Source organism: Carassius auratus, chromosome 3, assembly GCF_003368295.1.
Source record: "Carassius auratus strain Wakin chromosome 3, ASM336829v1, whole genome shotgun sequence".
NCBI lineage: Eukaryota > Metazoa > Chordata > Actinopteri > Cypriniformes > Cyprinidae > Carassius > Carassius auratus.
In genome coordinates, this window is record NC_039245.1 from 13,374,293 (window position 1) to 13,395,924 (window position 21,632).

Below are 21,632 nucleotides of genomic sequence, written 5' to 3' on the forward strand. Positions count from 1 at the left end.
GCACAGTTGCTTTGTATGTCTGCACAGTAACCATGAGACTTTTGGCGCCAACACAATGAATTTCTTATTTACATCATGTTTGCAATGTTAGTTATGATGAAAGCATTTCTGAAAGTGCAAAAATCAAGATGCAGATCACTGCATTTGTGAGCTCAACAGTCTGTCTATCTACACGTAATGCAGTAGAATAGGTTGTCCCGATCATAATGAAATTGCTTTGTAATGACATGATTTGCAATGAAGGCCCAGATTTTTAATGAATGAACTATAACTTATAGACTGTATGTATAATTTTATTACATTTAATATTGAATATATCTGTCTAAATTAATTAAACAAATCTGTTAATAATTGATGTGATAGGCCACAGAGAATTGGCTGCAGAATCTATTTTATCCAGAAACAACAGGATAAGTAACATATAATTCTACAATGCAATTTTTTTTTATATGAATAGACTTTTGCTGGTCATGCTGTGAAGTTGAATCATATACATACATACATGATTAATGATCAAACAAAAAGGAGAATTCAAGATCAGCATCATAAGACACACACGCACACACACAAAACACTCAGTGTGCACTAAACACAACATTTTATTTCTAATGTTATCACATTTTTAATGCAACACAATTTAAATCAGTCCCCCCCCCCCCCCCCCCCCATTTAGGTAATTACTAAATATAATGTACTTTAGTTTTCATAACTGCAAATTTACCAAAATGTTGCAAAGTGGAATCAAACTCTTTTAATTTCTCATAAATTAAACATATTATTCCTCCATCTGTTGTCTTAAAATATAAATCTGTGTACAAGAACTGCCACAATATTTTACAACACTTTTAAAACACTTAAATTCTGATGTATTCTATGCGGTTTTGGATGATTTCAGAATTGATAAACACAACTCTTTTCAAACTGTGTCCTGTGAGTTAAAGACTTCGCAATAACATATTTGCTCAAATGTTATTATCCAAACTCTCAATAGCGTCCTGTTTTGAGTATTTTTTCCATTCATCTGGTATCTTACCCTGTCCCTCAAATGTTTTTTTGTGGTGTTTTTCCAGATCTTTCTGGAATCTGCACACAAACCACTTCCAGTAGGGCAGTTCAGAGAAATCAGGGGTGATGCTCCAGTCTGCAAAAACTCCTCCTGCTCTTCTGTAATCTCTCCAGGGGAATTTATCTTCTGAGTCAATGGGATAAAAATGTAAATTGATATTTGCTACTGCTGATGTGCAGATGTGGACAGACAGGTTATTTGTACTTGCGTAATGTATTCCGGTTAGTCCAATAACCTGATGAAAAGGAGCACTGTGATCTCCATCATGGTCTTCTATGGCGTTGGTGCAGGTGGCTCCACAGAATGGACACTGAACCCAACAGCACTGACAGAAGTGATCAGCCAGAAGATCATCTGGTCTGAAGTTATTTTCTAACTTTACTGGAAATGTATTTGTGTTGAATATACTGCTGATGTCTGATATTATAGCAGGAAGTTCTTCTCTAATGACATCTTCTAGGAGGTTGAAATCCTCAACATCATCATGTTTGACTCCACTGAGGTCTTTCTCAGAGAAGATCAGCTCATCTGAGAGCTTCTGTGTGAAGTTCTTCAACCACAAACCAACATCTCCACTGTTGACTTGAACATGTTCAGTGGATTCATGAGCTGCTTTCATGATCTTCTGCTGCAGGAGTTTAATGTTCTCCTCCATCTTGGGTAAAACACTGAGACTGAACTTATCAGTGATGTACCGATTGACTTCATCTCTGATGAAACTCTTGTAGTGATCTTTAGTAGTTTCAATGTAGTTCATGTATTTGTTGAAATCCTCTTCTTCTGCCAGTGTCTTCAGAACGTGTTTCTCCAGATTTAATCTGTTTCCATTCAGTGATTGACAGTTTGATCTCATTTCATCTGTCAGATCTCTGGCTGTTTTCTTGTAGACGCTCTGCTCAATGGGCTCTTTCAGTTTCTGACAGATGATCTTGCCAAAAACAGCAGTTGATGTTGCTCCGTGACAGTATTTCTGGAAAATACTATAGTACTCTTTTCTCTTTCTCTCCAAATAATGAACAGCATTGTTGGATTCCCTGAACAGTCTGTGTTCTTCAGTGATCTTATCGTTTGCTTTCTTACAGATGGAAAGAACCAAATCCCTGAAGAATTCATTCTTGAACACATATTTCACTGGTCCTTCCTTAAGTTCTGTTACTCTTTTATTGATATAATCTATGTTTTTTTGAATGTAGCTGATATTGTAGCCCATCTCTGAAATGTTAAATGACTGAATAATTTGGTCTGTCTGCTGGTCAACATCTGAGACTAATGATCTAATTTGATCTTCTTTCTCTGGAGACAGAGGTTGAGCAAATCCAAATGTTTCATTTGCTGTTTTGCAAGCATCTTTTTTAGCCTCTGTGCTCTCTGTTTCTGTAGAACTTTTCAAAATAACATATTGAGAATAACTCTTCACCATGAAAATATTTTTGTACTCAGAACCCTCTTCCCAGTGGTCTACAGGGAGATGTCTCTGATAGATTTCAAAGAGACGTCGTTTTCCATCTCTTAATATATCAATGTTTTTGATTGAAGTTTGAGTGTCTGTGATGATCTTCTTCATACATTGTTCCCAAAAGTAATCAAACTCTCTTACCAGTGTTTCTTCTTCATTTGCTTTGTCTTTGAATTTCAAAGCAAGTTGTTTGCTCTTTTCATAGAGAGTGTTTTCATGATCTGTCCTCTGATCATCAATCTTTTTCTTCAGGTCTCGCTGCTGAAGAATCTCAATTAATTTTCTCTTTGCTTCTCTCACAATATTTTCCTGAAGCTCTTTGATCTTGATTTCAAATGATGTTTTCCATTGAATTAGTTTATCTGCATATGTGTTGTTCTCAAAGAACTCTGACATTGATTGTTCTACTTCTTCACTTGTCTTCTTCAGTTCACTTTGAAAATATTTTTCCTCAACTTCACGAATTGCTTCATTTTCTATTTTGTTGTGTAGTTTGTTCTCAATTTCCATCATGGCACTGCGCAGACTCCAGGACCACTTGCTGTATTCAGTCTCCAGTTTCCTGTAAGCTGAAATCTCCAGAGTATTTCTGAAGCTGAAGACGAATTGTTCATTCAGTAAAGCTTCCCAGAGATCTTTAATACGATCTTTTAAGTCTTTCAACATCATTCCATGTGATTTGGCTGCATGAGACATAATGGTTTCATTTAGTTCTTGAATGTTCTCACAGTATTTTGGGTTTGGTGGTGCCATTGGTGGGTTTCCCTCCCAAAGATGAGAGAAATACTTTACATCCTTCTGAACATCAAATCTAATGACATCACTGAAACGTTCTGCATCACAGTCTTCCTCTTTAGCAGCGAGCCTTGTCATCTCATCCAGTTTCTCCAGTAGTCTTCTCCTTCCCTCCATGTTTTTCTCTCCAGCTGTGACGTCTGAGACGTTCTGATGCACAAACACACAGCTGGGATTCAGTCTGACCTTCTTCATCCTCATGAAGGCCTGACAAACAATCTGAAGAATGTCCTGCATCTCAGATGGGTTTTCTCCAAAGATATTGATCAAGGTCAGATTTGCGAGACCAACAACAAATGTTGCCAGTTCATTGTCATGATCTCTTGTTGATCTTCCAGCCAGTTCTAGAGCACGAAGACCCTCAGTATCTATAACCAGAATATAGTCAAAGTTCATCTGTGTTTTCATCTCGTCTGAGACTCTGATCAGCTGCATGAAAGCTCCTCTGGTGCACCTCCCAGCACTGACGGCAAACTCAAGTCCAAACATGGCGTTCAGCATGGTGGATTTCCCAGAGCTCTGGATCCCTAAAACTGACAGCACAAAGACTCTCTGGTCTCCCAGTTTCTGGACGAGTTGATCTAGAACAGCAGAGATCCAGATCACAGGAACATGAGCAGCATCTCCATCCATCAGCTCCAGTGGAAATCCAGAGATCATCATCTCAGCTGCAAGACTCGGGAGAGAAGAGAAGTGAACCTGCAGGTCTTTCTTGTTCTTCTTCACAGATGAACATGATTCATAGATCTGACCAATCTCCCTCATCATGTGCTCCAAACCAAAGCCTGCAGCTTGAAGATCCTCAGATATTCTCTCAAGTTCTGCTTGTTCAGCCGAGAGTTGTTCAAATTCATCTTTATTCTCTTTCATTTGTAAGACAGTTGACCACTTTTCATTATACTTGTGATGTAGAGCAGAAACGTCACCTGAAATATATTCATCCATTAAGATTTTGAGCCATTTTAGAAAATACATATTTTTATTTTCATCATCATTTAACTCATCATTTGAGTTGATTTCTTTAATGAAGAACTTAATAAACTGACTGACGTCAGATTCATATTGCTGTTCACAGATTTTTTTCATTTCTGTCTGTTTTCTGCTGATGTCCATTTCTGTCTCATCTGCTCGAGGTCGATGTAGTTCTTTGTTCATCTGACTCCACTGATGCCACAGTTTCCCCTGATGAGGCAGAAATGATTCTTTGATTTCTGTCAGATCTTTCTTCTCCAGTAAACTCATCATCTGCTGTGCTGCTTCTCTTCCTCTCCTGCAGTCATCATCATCTTCCTCATCTACTCTGATGTCTGAGTGTTTGGACACATCTTCAAGTCTGAAAGTGGAAGATGATTCTGAGAGACAATCCTTTATTGCTCTTCTGAGTTCTTCAGATACTTCTGACTGATTTCTGTCCTTCAGACCAATTTTATATTTTCCTTTTTGCATCACCTTGAGAATTGAATCATCCTCAGTAAATAGACAAATGAGTGGCTTTTTGTTCCTGTACAGGTTTAGTATCTTTGCTGCATGTTTGTCATTCCTTTCCAGTTGTGGTAGAAGGACAACATTGACTGAGCTAATTTCAGTGAGGATCTGGAGCTGTTTCTCATGGTCTCCTGCGTCACCGTGTAGATTACAGAATGCTACACACTCAGTGAATTTATCTGTGTCTCTTCCAGAAGGGCAGAACCAGGTGATCTCCACCACCCCAGCCAACAGGACTCTGTTTTTGCTGCTCCCGGGACAGTTCCTGTGGAAGAACGTGTTGTGTTTCTCATTGATCAGACTGTTCATCAGCTGAGACTTGGATGAAGACACAGAGCCAAACCTGAAGAAAAACACCATTGGAGTTTGTGCCTTGTAGATTGGCTGGGTTTGACTGATGATTTCATTGTTGGTGTTGGTCATCTTCCAGCTCTTGTTGATTTGTCTGAACGTCCAGAGAGGAAACTCAATCTGTTGAGTGAATGGATCAGGAACAAGCAGAGGCAGAGCGTACTGACACTGGGACAGTTTAGTGACCATCAGCTGCTTCAGGAAACCATCAGCACAATGAAACACTGCCATCTGAACATCCATCGGGTGAATTTTCTTAGATTGGCCTGTTTTTTTATTAGACGAAGTAATTTCATGAAAAATATCACATTCATCTTCAGATCGGTCATTGTCTCCTTGTTGTTCATGAACTTCCTCATTGTTCTCTTTAGCTTTCATGTATCTTGCTCTGTAGTCCATCATCAAAAGTTTTTGTATGAAAGTCTCAGCCAGTTCCTCTTCAGTGCAAGACTCATGGGACTGTAATGATTGTTTGGTTATCTGAAGAACATCTGCAGCTCTCAGTCCTTTGTGGTCCATGTCTTTGAGATGAAGTATGTGAATTAGATGCATTTTTAATATTTTATTATTTTCCTGGTTCAGGGACTGTTCTAGTCTGATTAAGTCTTTGTCTTCCTCCTGTTGAAAAAAAAACAATAACAAAAATGATTTTCTTTGAACAATGTTTACAAGTAATTCAATTAATCTTAACCTCATTGAACTTTGAACATTTTTAAAATAATTGATAAAATATATTTATATCCTGAAATAAATGTACAGTCAAAATAAAGGAATATTGTAATGTGCAGGCAGAGAACACATGCTGAGATGTCGTTCTAGGCACAAGGTTTCTAATGAATGAAACCAAACAAATAAAGAAAAGCACAAGGGAATAACAGCAATACAGGAAACAATGACTGATAAGGACAAGTTAAACACCCTGGGCCCTATTTTAACGATCTGAAACGCAAGTGTCAAAGCGCGAAGCGCAAGTAACTTTGTGGGTGGGTCTCGGCGCTGTTGCTATTTTCCCGGCGGGATAAATGGCTCTTGCGCCCGGCGCAAATCTAAAATGGGTTGGTCTGAAGTAGCTTTATTATTCATAGGTGTGGTTTGGGCGTAACGTGAAATAAACCAATCAGAGCGTCATCCAACATTCCCTTTAAAAGCAGGTGCGCAAGTTCCATTATGGATTGCTATTATTATGGCGTATTTACCAGGCGCACGCCAGGAGCGGTTCACAGCCGAGGAGACTGATGTTCTTGTAAGAGCAGTGAAAGACAGAGAAGTTGTGTTGTATGGGGATGGGAGAATAATTAGCCTGAATAATTTGTAAGCTAGATTTATGCCTATTTTTTTCACATCTTCGTGGCACACCACAATGATTTCCGTCATCTCATTTGTTAATATTTTTAGTGTAACAATTTATGATTTGCAAAAATAACTGTTGCATCTGTAGATTACATGAGCAAAGTGTATGCGCGTTGTGCACGCTTTACATTATGGTCAAGCATGCGCCCTTAAAATAGCATAGCCTAATGAACAACGGGCCACTGACTTTAGACTATGTTTTTTCTGGTCAGTGGCGCAATTGTTTAACGGAACAGCAAAATAGCACCAGGGATTGTTTGCGCCGGAACACGCCTCCTTTTTTGCGCTGAACCGCCCAGGGAACGCAAGTTCATTCACTAGTTTAGCGACGTGCTTCTGTGGAGGGAAAAGCGCGCTTTGCGCGGGTGCAAAATAGGAATGACACATGCGTCGGTGTACAAAGTCAATTGCGCTGGGTGCAAGATAGGGCCCCCTATATATACAAAGGGGAATAAAAGGACCAATTATTTGCTATATAAGCAAATAAGAAATGGGTGTGGTCAAATGAAAGACTATGACAACTAAAGAAAGTAACTATGGAGACAAACAAGGCAAAGAGCAAACAGGGCAAACAGAACATACACAGGGAGCATGTAACACTGCCTCCCAGCTTCGAGACACTCTAAAACAAAAACCAAGAACACACAACCGAAGGGTTGTGGAGCATAGGCTGAATGGGGGAGGGATGATGGTACGGGCCCATGGAGTGGGAGAGGACCTGGATCAAGTAACCAGGGCAGAGCAGGCATCCAAGGTAGAGCAGGTGACCATGGCAAAGCCATTGTACTTTGCTCTTTACATAGAGACTGTTTTCAAGGTGTCTCCTCTGAGCATCAGTCTTTTTCTTCAGGTCTCGCTGCTGAAGAATCTAATTTAATTTTCTCCTTGTTTCTCTTAAAAAAAAAATTCCCTGAAGATTTTGATTCCAAATAATGTTTTCCATTGTATCAGTATATTTGCACATTTGACTTTTTCAAATAATTCAAAACTTTATTTTTTCACTTTTTCACTTGTCTTCTTAAGTTCTCTTTGTAGTCAGTTTTCTCAACCACATGAATTGTTTCATTTTCTATTTTATTGTATAGTTTGCTATGTTTCCATCATGGTACTGTGCAGACTCCAGGACCACTTGCTGTATTCAGTTTCCAGTTTCATGTAGACTGAAATCTCCAGAGTATTTCTGAAACTGAGGATTAAATGTTAATTCAGTAAAGCCTTCAAGAGATTTTTTATATGGTCTTTTTAAGTCTTTCAGTCCCATTCCATGAGAATCTGAGGCATGAGACAATAGATTTCTTGAGTAAATTTCCTGAGTTCTTGAATGTTCTCACAGCAGTTTGGGTTTGGTGGTTCAATTGGTGGGTTTCCCTCCCAGAGATGAGAGAAATACTTTACATCCTTCTGAACATCAAATCTAATGACATCACTGAAACGTTCTGCATCACAGTCTTCCTCTTTAGCAGCGAGTCTTGTCATCTCATCCAGTTTCTCCAGTAGTCTTCTCCTTCCCTCCATGTTTTTCTCTCCAGCTGTGACGTCTGAGACGTTCTGATGCACAAACACACATCTGGGATTCAGTCTGATCTTCTTCATCCTCATGAAGGCCTGACAAACAATCTGAAGAGTGTCCTGCATCTCAGATGGGTTTTCTCCAAAGATGCTGATCAAGGTCAGATTTGCAAGACCAACAACAAATGTTGCCAGTTTATTGTCATGATCTCTTGTTGATCTTCCAGCCAGTTCTAGAGCACGAAGACCCTCAGTATCAACAACCAGAATATAGTCAAAGTTCATCTGTGTTTTCATCTCGTCTGAGACTCTGATCAGCTGCATGAAAGCTCCTCTGGTGCACCTCCCAGCACTGACGGCAAACTCAAGTCCAAACATGGCGTTCAGCATGGTGGATTTCCCTGAGCTCTGAAGCCCTAAAACTGACAGCACAAAGACTCTCTGGTCTCCCAGTTTCTGGACGAGTTGATCTAGAACAGCAGAGATCCAGATCACGGGAACATGAGCAGCATCTCCATCCATCAGCTCCAGTGGAAATCCAGAGATCATCATCTCAGCTGCAAGACTCGGGAGAGAAGAGAAGTGAACCTGCAGGTCTTTCTTGTTCTTCTTCACAGATGAACATGATTCACTCCAAACCAAAGTCTGCGGATTGAAGATCCTTAGATATTTTCTCAAGTTCATTTTCTGTATGAGTTGCTCAGATTTTTCATTGTTTACTTTCAGTTTTAAGCATATTGATCATTTTTGATTATACATGTAATGTAGATCGGAAAGGTCAGCTGATGTATATTCATCTATGAGGATTCCGAGCCAATTAATGAAAAAAAAACATCTTCTGTTTATTATGTGAGTTCAATTCTTTAATAAAGAGCTTCTTAAACGTACTGACGTCAGATTCGTGTTACTTTTCACGAATCTTCATCATCTGAAGAGTGTTTTCTACTGATGTCCATTTCTGTCTCATCTGCTCGAGGCCGATGTAGTTCTTTGTTCATCTGACTCCACTGATGCCACAGTTTCCCCTGATGAGGCAGAAATGATTCTTTAATTTCTCTCAGATCTTTCTTCTCCAGTAAACTCATCATCTTCTGTGCTGCTTCTCTTCCTCTCCTGCAGTCATCATCATCTTCCTCATCTACTCTGACGTCTGAGTGTTTGGAAACATCTTCAAGTCTGAAAGTGGAAGATGATTCTGAGAGACAATCCTTTATTGCTCTTCTGAGTTCTTCAGATACTTCTGACTGATTTCTGTCCTTCAGACCAATTTTATATTTTCCTTTTTGCATCAACTTGAGAATTGAATCATCCTCAGTAAATAGACAAATGAGTGGCTTTTTGTTCCCGTACAGGTTTAGTATCTTTGCTGCATTTTTGTCATTCCTGTCCAGTTGTGGTAGAAGGACAACATTGACTGAGCTCATTTCAGTGAGGATCTGGAGCTGTTTCTCATGGTCTCCTGCGTCACCGTGTAGATTACAGAATGCTACACACTCAGTGAATTTATCTGTGTCTCTTCCAGAAGGGCAGAACCAGGCGATCTCCACCACCCCAGCCAACAGGACTCTGTTTTTGCTGCTCCCTGGACAGTTCCTGTGGAAGAACGTGTTGTGTTTCTCATTGATCAGACTGTTCATCAGCTGAGACTTGGATGAAGACACAGAGCCAAACCTGAAGAAAAACACCATTGGAGTTTCTGCCTTGTAGATTGGCTGGGTTTGACTGATGATTTCATTGTTGGTGTTTCTCATCTTCCAGCTCTTGTTGATTTGTCTGAACGTCCAGAGATGAAACTCAATCTGTTGAGTGAATGGATCAGGAACAAGCAGAGGCAGAGCGTACTGACACTGGGACAGTTTAGTGACCATCAGCTGCTTCAGGAAACCATCAGCACAATGAAACACTGCCATCTGAACATCCATCGGGTGAACACTAGACCCACTCATTTCTTTGAAAAAATCAGCATCAGTCTGGTTATCATGTGAATCATTTGTCTTGTGTGTGGCTATGCTGATTGGTTTTAATGTCTCTTGCTCTGTAGTCCACCATAAGTAGGTTATGTATGAAAGTCTGAATCAGTTCCTCCACAGGACAAGAGTTATGAGAGCCTTCAGGACATAGTTTGTTAAAGAGATGCTCCATTTTTTCATTAATTTCCTGTTCTGATCTTGTACATTCTTTTGAATAATTTTTATCAATTTCTACAGTGCTCGTAAGGTGACTTGGTTGGTTTACTTAGTTTTGTTGTGGCCACAACATATTAACTTGTGGGAACATGATAATATGTCGTGGCCTCGAGATTTTATGTTGAGGGAACGACATGTTTTTCTCATGTCCACGAGTTTAATGTGTAAACAAACCTGAAAAAAACTAACCTTTTTTTATCCATCCTTCAGTCTTGTAAGTCTATTAACTGATAGTCTTCCCCTGTAATATTTGTACATTATTATTATTATTATTATTAGCCTATTATTATTGGTTTTTTAATATTTTTACTTAACGTTCTGAATACTTTTTCAAATAAGAGCGTACTGTAAATGCTCGACATGTACATACAATCTCACGAATGCATAAAATGTTAATGCAGAAAATTTCTATGCATAAATAATATAATAATTTCTTAATTTCAAAATAAAATATAAATGAATACATCTCTGATAATCCCGGGTTGCTATTGTCACACAGGTTTGTTTCATACTAAACTTGTGGCCACGAGAAATTTATGTCGTTCCCGTGACAAAATGATCTCGTGGCCACGACATAATATGACATTCCCACGAGTTAATATGACGTTACCACAAATTAATATCTCGTGGCCACGACATAATATCACATTCCCATGAGTTAATATGTCACGGCCATGACAAAACTAAGTAAACCGACCAAGTCACCTTACAGGCACTGTACATTTCCCATGAAAGAAACAGCACAGTTGTTAAGCAGGTCCCTGAGAAAAATCTGTGAGCAGTGCAGTGCTACAACTAATGGAGGTCACTTTAGAAGTCTGTGAATGATGATCACACACACCAAACACTAACTCTAATCCCACTGTACTGAAAGGCAATTAAGATATCTATATGAAAACATTTATCCTGAATTTGTGAGGCCAGCACCTACCTTGTTTAAAACGGTGTCCCCTGTGCTCTGCATATTGATTGTGTATTCTTCTAAAAAAAAAAAAAAAGTTAAAGATAAAAACAATAAAGTAGATATTGTTGCAAACAGCAATTAAGGAGCCAACCAAAACAGTGGTAAAATTAAAAGTCTTTAATTACTCAGTGAAAACCAAGGTTATCCATTCCTGCTCCCGAAGAGGTACTTTCCTGCAGATTTAAGTTACTACAAAACTCAAAAAACCAAACAGGTAGACATAAGAAAATAAGGTATCGTTTGATTCAGTATGCTGAATCTAATAAGGCCAATCTTATGATTTTTGGCCAAACTGGTAAAACATTGCAGAGATACAGCCTCATCCATTTTTACACAAACTTCATCAAATTTGATTCCAACTCAATCCGAACATCTTCAAGAATTGGATTAAAACCCATCTCTTTCATCTTTATTTGACCCTGTAACTTTAGCACTCACTATTTTAATTTTATTCTTAAAAAAATCTAACTACCTTTCAAATCTTTTTGTATTCTATTTTCTTTTCATTTATTATGCAATTGTGTGTATGTATGTATATATGTATGTATATGTATATTGTGACATGCGTCCCGAGCGCTCGTCAGCGTCGCCCTGGCAACACAGTGGAATCACCGGCACTAGCTCGTCACGGGCTGAGCGGCCGCACCTGCAGCTCGTCAAGCGGCGCCTACTTAGGCAGAGGAGGAAAGCAGTGTGGTGAGGAATGTCTCCTGACGAAGACACTAACCCTTGCCTCCTCTGTTTCAGAGAGCAGCGTGTGACCGTCAGCCCCAACCAGGAGAGCACAGCACGGGATCCACCACTCAAGACACAGAGAGCACGAGGGACTTGGAGCACCACGGAGAGCACCGCCTTCACTCAGAGCACCATTCATTGAATAAATCCACCCTTCGGGGACTTTCTCTGTCCATCAGTTGTCGTGTAGTTCCTCACCCCGCCACACTGGTGGAGAATGCGGGCAATAGTGTGAGGTGGACACCGACAACCGACCCCCGAGGAGATCGTTAAAGTCACCCGTTTGTTCTTTTTTTTTTTTTCCTTTTCATTTGTATCTGCTCTGTTTCCACAGGCGGCCGCTCCTCCCCCGGCATGGATGAGCTGCTTAAACACCTCACCGAGGTGAGCATCCGCCAGCAGCAGATAATGGAGCACATGGCCTCACGTCAAGGAGACGCCGAACGTGAGCTCGCCGCCCTCCGCGCCGCCGCCCACCGCACGCCGCTGCCTGACCCCCGTGTCCAAGCCGTCCAGCTGATACCGCGAATGACGGCGCACGACGACGTGGAGATGTACATTCAAATGTTTGAGGCCACCGCGGTCCGGGAGGCATGGCCAGAGGACGAGTGGGCCCGACTCCTCGCGCCGCTGCTGACCGGGGAAGCGCAGCGGGCGTATTTCACCATGACGGCCGAGAGAAGCCGGAACTATGGAGAGGTGAAAAAGGAGATCCTGAGCCGAGTAGGCCTCTCCCCAATCTGTGCGGCGCAGCAGTTCCATGACTGGGAATATCGAGCTCGACAGCCCGCTCGCGCCCAGGCGGCCGAACTAACCCGGTTGGCCCAACATTGGCTGTTGACAGGGGGTCCCTCCGCACACAAGGTAGCTGAGCGTGTGGTGATCGACCGACTCCTCCGCGCCCTCCCCCGCGCGTTGAGGCAGGCGGCTGGCATGAGGAATCCCACCGTTCTCGACGAGCTCGTGGAGGCCATTGAGCTGGCGGAGGCCGCCCAACACCGGGAGGTAGGGGAGCGAGCGCCGCCTTTTCCCCGAAGGGTGGTCCAGGAGCGACGCTCGCCAGAGGGCACCCAGCGACCCGTGAGCAGGCCTGCGGTTCCCGGCCCCCAGGACGAGCCGATGCCCACCGAGCCGCCGCGTTCCCCAGGACGGACGTGGCTAGCAGGCTGTTCAGTTCACGGTCCACTGCCGAAGGCACCGCGAGCCAAGGTGCGCATCAATGGCCGGCCATTCATCGCCCTCCTCGACTCGGGCTGCGGGGTAAGCCTGATACAACCGACTGTCCTTCCGCCCCGAACAGGTTCCAGAGCCCGGCTGACGATAACGTGCGTGCACGGGGATACCAGACATGTGCCGGCCCGGCGAGTGACCATCACCGCGACCCCTGGTTCCTGGCCCGTCGAAGTGGGAATCCTAAAGAACCTGCCGGTACCCGTTCTCCTATGCCGGGATTGGCCGGGGTTCGATCAGCTCCTCACCTCCAGCCCACAGCCTGCTAGCCTGGACGGGCCCCGCACTGCTGACGTCGGACAGCCCTCGAGGAGGTGAGTCCCCCTCCCAAAACTCTAACCTGTTCTCTGATGTCTTCCAGCAGATAGCGGGGCGGGGGGGGGGGGGGGGGACGCTCGCAAAAGAGCAGCGTGGGGACGAACGCCTCAAGCATTGCTGGTCTCAAGTGCGGGTGGCGGAAGGAGAGGATCTACAACCGGCTCCCCACCCCACGCCCCACTTCGTCATCCAAAACGGCCTGCTTTACTGTGTCGGCCAGCGGAGGGGGGAGGAAAAGACGTTGCTGGTTGTACCGCGAAGCAAAATCCAGGCGATCTTGGAACTCGCCCATGCCCACCCGATGGCTGGCCACCTCGGTGCTCAAAACACTGTGCAACGGATCCGGGATCGCTTCCACTGGCCAGGACTGGAGGCAGATGTCAAGCGGTACTGCCAAGCGTGCCCGACGTGCCAACGGACCTCGCCACATACTCCTCCCCCTAGCCCGCTGATCCCGCTGCCGATCATTGAGGTGCCCTTCGAGCGCATCGGGATGGACCTGGTGGGGCCACTGCCGAAGTCCGCCCGGGGGCATGAACATATCCTAGTTATCGTGGATTATGCCACCCGCTACCCAGAGGCCATTCCCCTCCGCAAGGCCACCGCCAAGAACATTGCACAGGAGCTCTTCCTACTGAGTAGTCGGGTTGGCCTACCAGCGGAGGTCCTGACCAACCAGGGCACCCCTTTCATGTCCCGGATCATGGCTGACCTCTGCAAACTCCTCAAAGTCCGACAGATCCGGACCAGCGTGTACCATCCACAAACCGATGGGCTCGTGGAACGTTTTAACAAGACCCTTAAGCAGATGCTGCGGCGTGTCGTGGCCGAGGACCAACGCGACTGGGACCAAATGATCCCGTATGTGCTGTTCGGGGTCCGGGAGGTGCCCCAGGCGTCCACCAGCTTCACGCCCTTCGAGCTCCTCTTCGGCCGCCAACCCCGAGGGCTTCTAGATGTCGCCCGGGAAGCCTGGGAGCAACAACCTGCGGTATGTCGGACCACCCTCGAGCACATCAAGGCCATGAGAGAGCGGATCGACAGGGTCATGCCATTGGTCCGGGAGCATCTGTCCAAGGCCCAGCAAGACCAGCAGCGCCTCTTCAATCGGGCCGCCCAACCCCGGGAGTTCCAGCCGGGAGACAACGTCATGGTTCTGGTCCCCACCTCCGCCTGTAAATTCCTGGCACGCTGGCAGGGCCCATATACGGTCACCGAACGGGTGGGACCCGTCACCTACAAAGTGCGCCAACCCGGTCGCCGAAAAGAGGAGCAGCTCTATCATATAAATCTGTTGAAGCGCTGGGTGGGGACCGGGCCCCAGCTATCGGCCCTCGCCACCACCTCTCCCGTGGTTGTGAAATGGTCTTCCAACAGTCTTGAAGGAGTTCCCCGAGAGATGCTTAGCACTTGTTGGCCCCATATGGCCTACGCCGCGGCCTACCTCGACGACGTGGTCATCCATTCAGAGACCTGGGGGGAGCATTTGGAGCGGCTCCGGAGGGAGCTGCTGGACCTCCGCCGGGCGGGGCTCACTACCAAGACCCAGGTACGAGCTTTTTTGGGGTTGGCGGGATACTACCGCTGTTTTATCCCTAACTTCTCCTCCTTAGCCTCTTCCCTGACAGATCTGACCAGGAAGGGGCAACCCGAGAAGGTAGCCTGGAGTCCAGAAGCGGAAGAGGCGTTCCAGCAGGTGAAGTCAGCCCTCACTACTGAGCCAGTCCTGCGAGCCCCCGATTTCAACTGCCCCTTCCTGGTGCAAACCGACGCCTCGGACACCGGGTTGGGAGCCGTTCTCTCCCAGGTCCAGGACGGCGAGGAACACCCGGTGATCTTTATTAGCCGGAAGCTGACCCCGACCGAACAACAGTATGCCGCCGTGGAGAAGGAAGCATTGGCCGTCAAGTGGGCAGTCCTGGAGCTTCGCTATTACCTCCTCAGCCGCCGGTTCACCCTGCTGACAGATCATGCGCCACTGCAGTGGATGGCCCGCGCAAAGGACACCAATCCCAGGGTGACCCGGTGGTTTCTTGCGCTCCAGGACTTCCACTTTACCATACAACACCGGGCGGGGACAGCCAACGCCAACGCGGACGGCCTCTCCAGGATAGGGGCAGCTTTCGCAGGTCTGTCAGGCTCCACTCCCCACCCTCCCCATATCTCCCCATTGTCCCGCAGGCGCAGGTCGACGCTTAGGGGGGGGGAGTGTGACATGCGTCCTGAGCGCTCGTCAGCGTCGCCCTGGCAACACAGTGGAATCACCGGCACTAGCTCGTCACGGGCTGAGCGGCCGCACCTGCAGCTCGTCAAGCGGCGCTTACTTAGGCAGAGGAGGAAAGCAGTGTGGTGAGGAATGTCTCCCGACGAAGACACTAACCCTTGCCTCCTCTGTTTCAGAGAGCAGCGTGTGACCGTCAGCCCCAACCAGGAGAGCACAGCACGGGATCCACCACTCAAGACACAGAGAGCACGAGGGACTTGGAGCACCACGGAGAGCACCGCCTTCACTCAGAGCACCATTCATTGAATAAATCCACCCTTCGGGGACTTTCTCTGTCCATCGGTTGTCGTGTAGTTCCTCACCCCGCCACAATATATACAGTACAGACCAGAAGTTTGGACACACCTTATCATTCAAAGAGTTTTCTTTATTTTCATGACTATGAAAATTGTAGATTCACACTGAAGGCATCAAAACTATGAATTAACACATGTGGAATTATATATGGAATTATATACATAACAAAAAGTGTGAAACAACTGAAAATATGTCATATTGTAGGTTCTTCAAAGTAGCCACCTTTTGCTTTGATTACTGCTTTGCACACTCTTGGCATTCTCTTGATGAGCTTCAAGAGGTAGTCATCTGAAATGGTCTTCCAACAGTCTTGAAGGAGTTCCCCGAGAGATGCTTAGCACTTGTTGGCCCTTTTGCCTTCTGTCTGCGGTCCAGCTCACCCCTAAAACATCTCGATTGGGTTCAGGTCCGGTGATTGCACCCACTCTAGTGAGTATGCTGGTCATGCAAGAATTGGGATGTTTTTCAGATTCCAGGAATTTTGTACATATCCTTGCAACTTGGGGCCATGCATTATCATGCTGCAACATGAGATGATGGTCGTGGATGAATGGCACAGCAATTGGCTACAGGATCTCATCACAGATCTCTTTGCATTCAAAATGGCATCAAAAAATTGCCATCAAATCTTTGTCCATAATAACGTAGGCATACATTAATGCCTTGAATTTTATGCAAGCAGCTATTGGTAGACAGTGCAAATTGATAAACAGAGGTATGACGTGCATTCATTTCGGCTCGTCAAAAATGTATCTTGCAGCAGCATTCTGAATTAATTGTAAAGGTTAAATAGAACTTTTACTAATTACAGACCAATCTCTCTTTTGCCTCAATTCTCAAAAATTTTAGAGAAACTCTTCCATTCTCGAATTGAAAAGTTTATTGAGAAACATCATGCAATTAATGATGGTCAGTATGGCTTTAGGTCCAAAAGAACTACCTCAATGGCAATAACTGAAGCTATTGAAGAAGTCACTAATGCACTGGAGCAAAAGAAGTATGCAGTTGGTATCTTTATTGATCAAAAAAATGCCTTTGACACTATTAGGGGCTGTTCACATATCGCGTCTTTTGCACGCGCAAGTTCGTTATTTTCATAATGGAAGCGACGCGTCGCGCCCGGTTTTTCCAGGCGCGCCGGCACCGCATCGAGTTAAAAACATCTCAACTTTTCAGAATGCCGCAAGCGCACCGCGGCTCATGTGACAAGAACTAACCAATCAGCTTCATCCTTTTCCTCAGCCAAGATGAAGGAACAGCTGTAGCTGTATATGGATTGCCATTTTGAAATAAATTTAGTAGCAGAGCTACTGCGAGCGATTTTTAGTGCTGCAAATCCATTTATCCTTTGCTGAAATTTCGGCGTCTTCATGGAGAGAGCACGTCATGGTTGCGTAGAAAAGGCAGACGCCTCAGGAGCGCTTCTGCCCGATCGCTTTGGAAAGAAGGAAAAAGCAGCGCCTAGCGTTTTCCACACGTTTTTAGGCGCGATATGTGAACGGCCCCTTAATCACTAAATTCTATTAAAAAAGATGGAAAGATATGGAATTAGGGGGCTGGGTAGAGATTGGTTAAAAAATTATTTAACAGGGAGGTCACAGTTCATCAGATACTCTTGGCATTGTTTATGGTGTCCCCCAGGGGTCAGTATTAGGGCCAAAACTGTTCAATGTGTATATAAATGATATGTATAATACATCCAAAGTACTGAAATTCATACTATTTGCAAACGACACTAATATATTTTACAGTAGTGATGATTATAATGAGCTCGTAAATACGGTAAACAGGGAACTAAAGATAATAAAAAAGGGGATGGACACAAATAAATTATCCTTGAATATAAAAAAAACAAAGGTAATGATGTTCGGTAATTGCAACAAAATGTCTGAACAGAGAATAAGTATTGATAGTGTCACGAAGTGACAGGCAGGGAAGAACTAATGTCCCGGGGAATGTTTCCGGGTGGGGGTTGTTTTGGCGGAACACCGGGCCGATTCTGGGGTTTCCTCCCGTGGATTTTATCCAGACGCTGTAATGTAATGAAGAGATGAGTTGCAGCTGTGCAATGGGAGGGAAGTTGACAGCGATTGGGTTGCAGACTGATCAGGGGAATATAAAAGGGACATTGTGATCGAAGCGGAGGAGAGAGGGGGAACGGGGGAAGAACAGAGTGGGAACAGGAACAGGATGGAACGGACAGATTAATGCCGCAGGGGTGAAGCGGAAGCGGCAGGACCAAGCAGAAAGGACAAAGCGGGAAAGACAGAGCAGGAAGGATTAGCGCGGCGGGACGGGATGAGGATTGGGAAGTGGCTGAACACCCTTATCATCTATAGAGCAGTGTGGGAGAGTCAAACCTTAGATGGCAGAAGTAGCCGGCGGCGACCGTGAGTGAGGGCTGTATTTGCTGTGAGTTTGTGTGGACTGCAGTGACTAGTGTGAAGTGAATACGTGTGATTCTCTGAGGTGATTAATTGTATACACGAGTGTGGGTGGATATTCTGCTGTCTGCTCTGAAGGAAAGCTGCTGTGTGTGAAGATCTTGTACTACTGCCCGTTCCATAAACTGTTGTCAAACTTTGAAGAGAGGCTGTGGAGGGAGATGATTTGATCATTGTCTGTTTGAAGTTCCGCTGTGATGTCCTGAAGTTAAACTTCTGTGAACGGTCTCTTGTTTCAAGTGTCCCATAGTCTGCCGCTGCCCTCATGGAGGAGAAGCTGTTGTCTGTCGTGGTCCGCCCTGAGGAGAAGCCGTTTGTCCACTGTAGCCCTGTTGAAAGGAAGGCCACTGGGTGCCGCTCCTTTGCCGCTGAACGTTCCACTACCTGCTGGCAAACCTGGAAAGGAACTGCTGGGTGAAGTATTCTATCATTGCCTGTCCTATATTCTACTGTCATACCCCGGAGATAAGACGTTGTGTTGAGCTCCTTCTTATAGACTGTCACAGTACATCATGCCAAAAGCCCCACTGCTGCTGGACTGAGGAAACGGAGCTGGAACTCTTCCATCTTGTGTTTTTTAGTATTCAGGATTTTAACTTAATAAAATTTGTACTTTTTATACCTACCTGGCTGTCCGTCTGTGGTGTGTCTGTAATAAATCCTCGTGGTGGTACGTTGGGTACAATAGTATCCAAATTAAAATTGTGAGTGAGACTAAATTTTTGGGAGTAATAATTGACAGTAAATTGTCATGGAAACCCCATGTCAGATACATAAAAACAAAAATCTCAAAAAAGCCTCTCAATTATAAATAAAGCAAAACTTTACCTTGATGAAAATGCACTCCGTCCTTTATACTGCACCCTGGTACTACCATACCTCACTTTTTGTGTTGAAGTGTGGGGAAATACTTACCAGAACACAATAAATCCTCTGATTATATTGCAGAAAAGATCATTCACAAGGTTGGTTTTCTAGAACATACTCATAATCTGTTTACGCAGTCAAAGTTGCTAAAATTTGATGATCTTGTAAAATATAATACATCAATAGTCTTACATAAAGCATTTAACAAATTATTACAACCTAACTTACGTTTTTTTTAAACTCCAGTACGAGCTCATAACTTGAGAGGTTTTGGACATTTTTCATTACCGAGAGCCCAAACCACTCGTAAGTATTATTGTGTGTCTGTATGTGGAATGAAACTCTGGAACAAACTGGACTTGCAACAAAAACAATGTCAAACTGTTCATCAATTTAAACTGTTATATAAACATTGGGTCTGGTTAAAATACAGAGATGAGGGTCTTTAATTTAAATTGCTGTTGTATTCTGTCTTAGTGTGAACATGTGCTCAGTGTTTCCTTACCATCGTTGGTATATTGTCCATTACCATCGTTGGTATATTGTCCATTACAATTGTTGGCATTGTTTAATTCTATTACATTGTAGTTAAATTGCTGTTGTATTCTGTCTCATAGCGTGAACATGTGCTCAGTGTTTCCTTACCATCGTTGGTATATTGTCCATTACCACTGTTGCCATTGTTTATTCCTATTACATTGTTGGTATAATCTGTTGTTATAATAATTACTTGTTACTTGTGGTAACGCCACCATGATATAACATTTGTAAATAATCCGTGAGCAAAATAACAATGAAGCTCAATTATTAATTACTAAATGGGGAACTGGGGTGGGATTAAATAAGTTGTCTTCTTCCCACTCCCTTTCAGGCAGAATTCGATCGTCATATTTGAATACCTTTTTTTCTTTAACTATATTTGTCTACCTTGTACTTTTTGTGCCATTGCCTGGAATAAACAAATAATAAAAATAAAATAAAAAAAGACCTGCCAAGAGAGCATTGCAATAGTCCAGCCTGGACAGAACGAGAGCTTCAACAAGAAGTGAAAGAAAGGGCCTGATCTTCTTGATGCTGAATAAAGCAAATCTGCAGGACCAGGCAGTTGAAGCAATGTGGTCTGAGAAAGTCATGTTATTATCAATCATAACTCCAAGGTTTATGGCTGTTTTTGAAGGAGTAATGGTTGATGTGTCGAAATGGATGGTGAAATTGCGATTAACCTATGGTTTTGATGGAACCACAAGCAGTTCTGTCTTGGCAAGGTTGAGTTGAAGTCATGGTCCTTCATCCAGCAAGAAATGTCTGTTAGACAAGCTGAGATGCGAGCAGCTACCGCTGGATCATCAGGATGAAATAAGACATAGAGTTGAAGAGTGTGGTTCCTGAGATGCCATTTGCCAATAGGGTTGACAGGAGGATAACAGTGTCAGTGGTTGACAGTGTCAAATGCAACAAACAGATCCAGCAAGATAAGTATTGAAGATTTGGTGTCCAGTCTTGTGAGTCTTAGGGCTTCAACAACTGAGGGCAGTCTCGGTTGAACGTCAACTTCTGAAACCAGACTGGTTACTGTTGAGGAGATTGTGAGAAAGGTAGAGACTTGGTTTAACACACCTCGTTCAAGTGTTTTGGCAATGAAAGGAAGAAGGGGAAGCTGTCTTTAGTTCTCTAAAAGAGATGGGTTAAGTGTGGATTTCTTAAAGGGAGCATAACACAGACGGTTTCACCCAGTCTCATGTTTATCTTAAAGTCTTTAGTTTTACCATATTCATAAAAGAAAGATACAGCTTTACGATTATCGGAAATAGCCAAGGTCCTGAAGGTGTGCCACGGGCAGAGCTAAAGAGGGACGAGCACTTGAGTACCGAATGTCAATAAAACAAAACAATTTATGCCGTTTTACTTAACGTCTACAGTTCTGAATTATGAAAGGAATCTTTTATAGCTGGGACCACTCCATCTTTCAGTAACAAATGATGTGTAAATCCAGCGTTGAACTGGGCCTTGTTTATAAAACGTTTGCCAACAAACACACTTGTGAAATTCTGTTGCTGCCCCGGAAAAAACAAACTGAATCCACTTTTTTACATAACGCTGGATTCTTTAGGATGCTGAATAAAGTTATCTTTCCCTTACAACCAAAGATTCACTTCTTTGGAGACATCTTTCCCGAGCAAGTCCCATGCAGCGCTGCCGACAGATTAAGCAAGTTGTCTGTGTGTGTGCATTTTTCCAGGAAAATGCACATATAAGGAGTTCCATCCTCGTCTACATCATGAAGAGACACCATTA

At 43.9% G+C, this 21,632-nt stretch overlaps 1 protein-coding gene across 1 annotated transcript; it reads right to left on the bottom strand.

The window, feature by feature from the left end:
* Positions 1-893: 893 nt before the first annotated feature.
* On the bottom strand, positions 894-9,934 carry LOC113054083 (interferon-induced very large GTPase 1-like). Its single transcript, XM_026219397.1, has 3 exons — positions 9,503-9,934; positions 7,899-8,657; positions 894-5,771 (listed from the first exon to the last, which is right to left on the bottom strand). Exons 1-3 carry the CDS (start codon positions 9,932-9,934, stop codon positions 963-965), a joined length of 6,000 nt encoding a protein of 1,999 aa, XP_026075182.1. The 3' UTR covers positions 894-962.
* Between the last annotated feature and the right edge of the window lie 11,698 nt (positions 9,935-21,632).

Bases quoted from the DNA above. Each gene is read 5' to 3' on its own strand.
- LOC113054083 (XM_026219397.1), bottom strand. From the start codon at position 9,934: ATGGATGTTCAGATGGCAGTGTTTCATTGTGCTGATGGTTTCCTGAAG. The intron at 8,658-9,502 runs GTAGCATTCTGT...TTCAATCCGCAG, and splicing joins CAGATAAATTCACTGAGTGT to ACTTTGGTTTGGAGTGAATC. The intron at 5,772-7,898 runs GTAAAGTATTTC...TTTTTTCAACAG, and splicing joins GATTTGATGTTCAGAAGGAT to GAGGAAGACAAAGACTTAAT.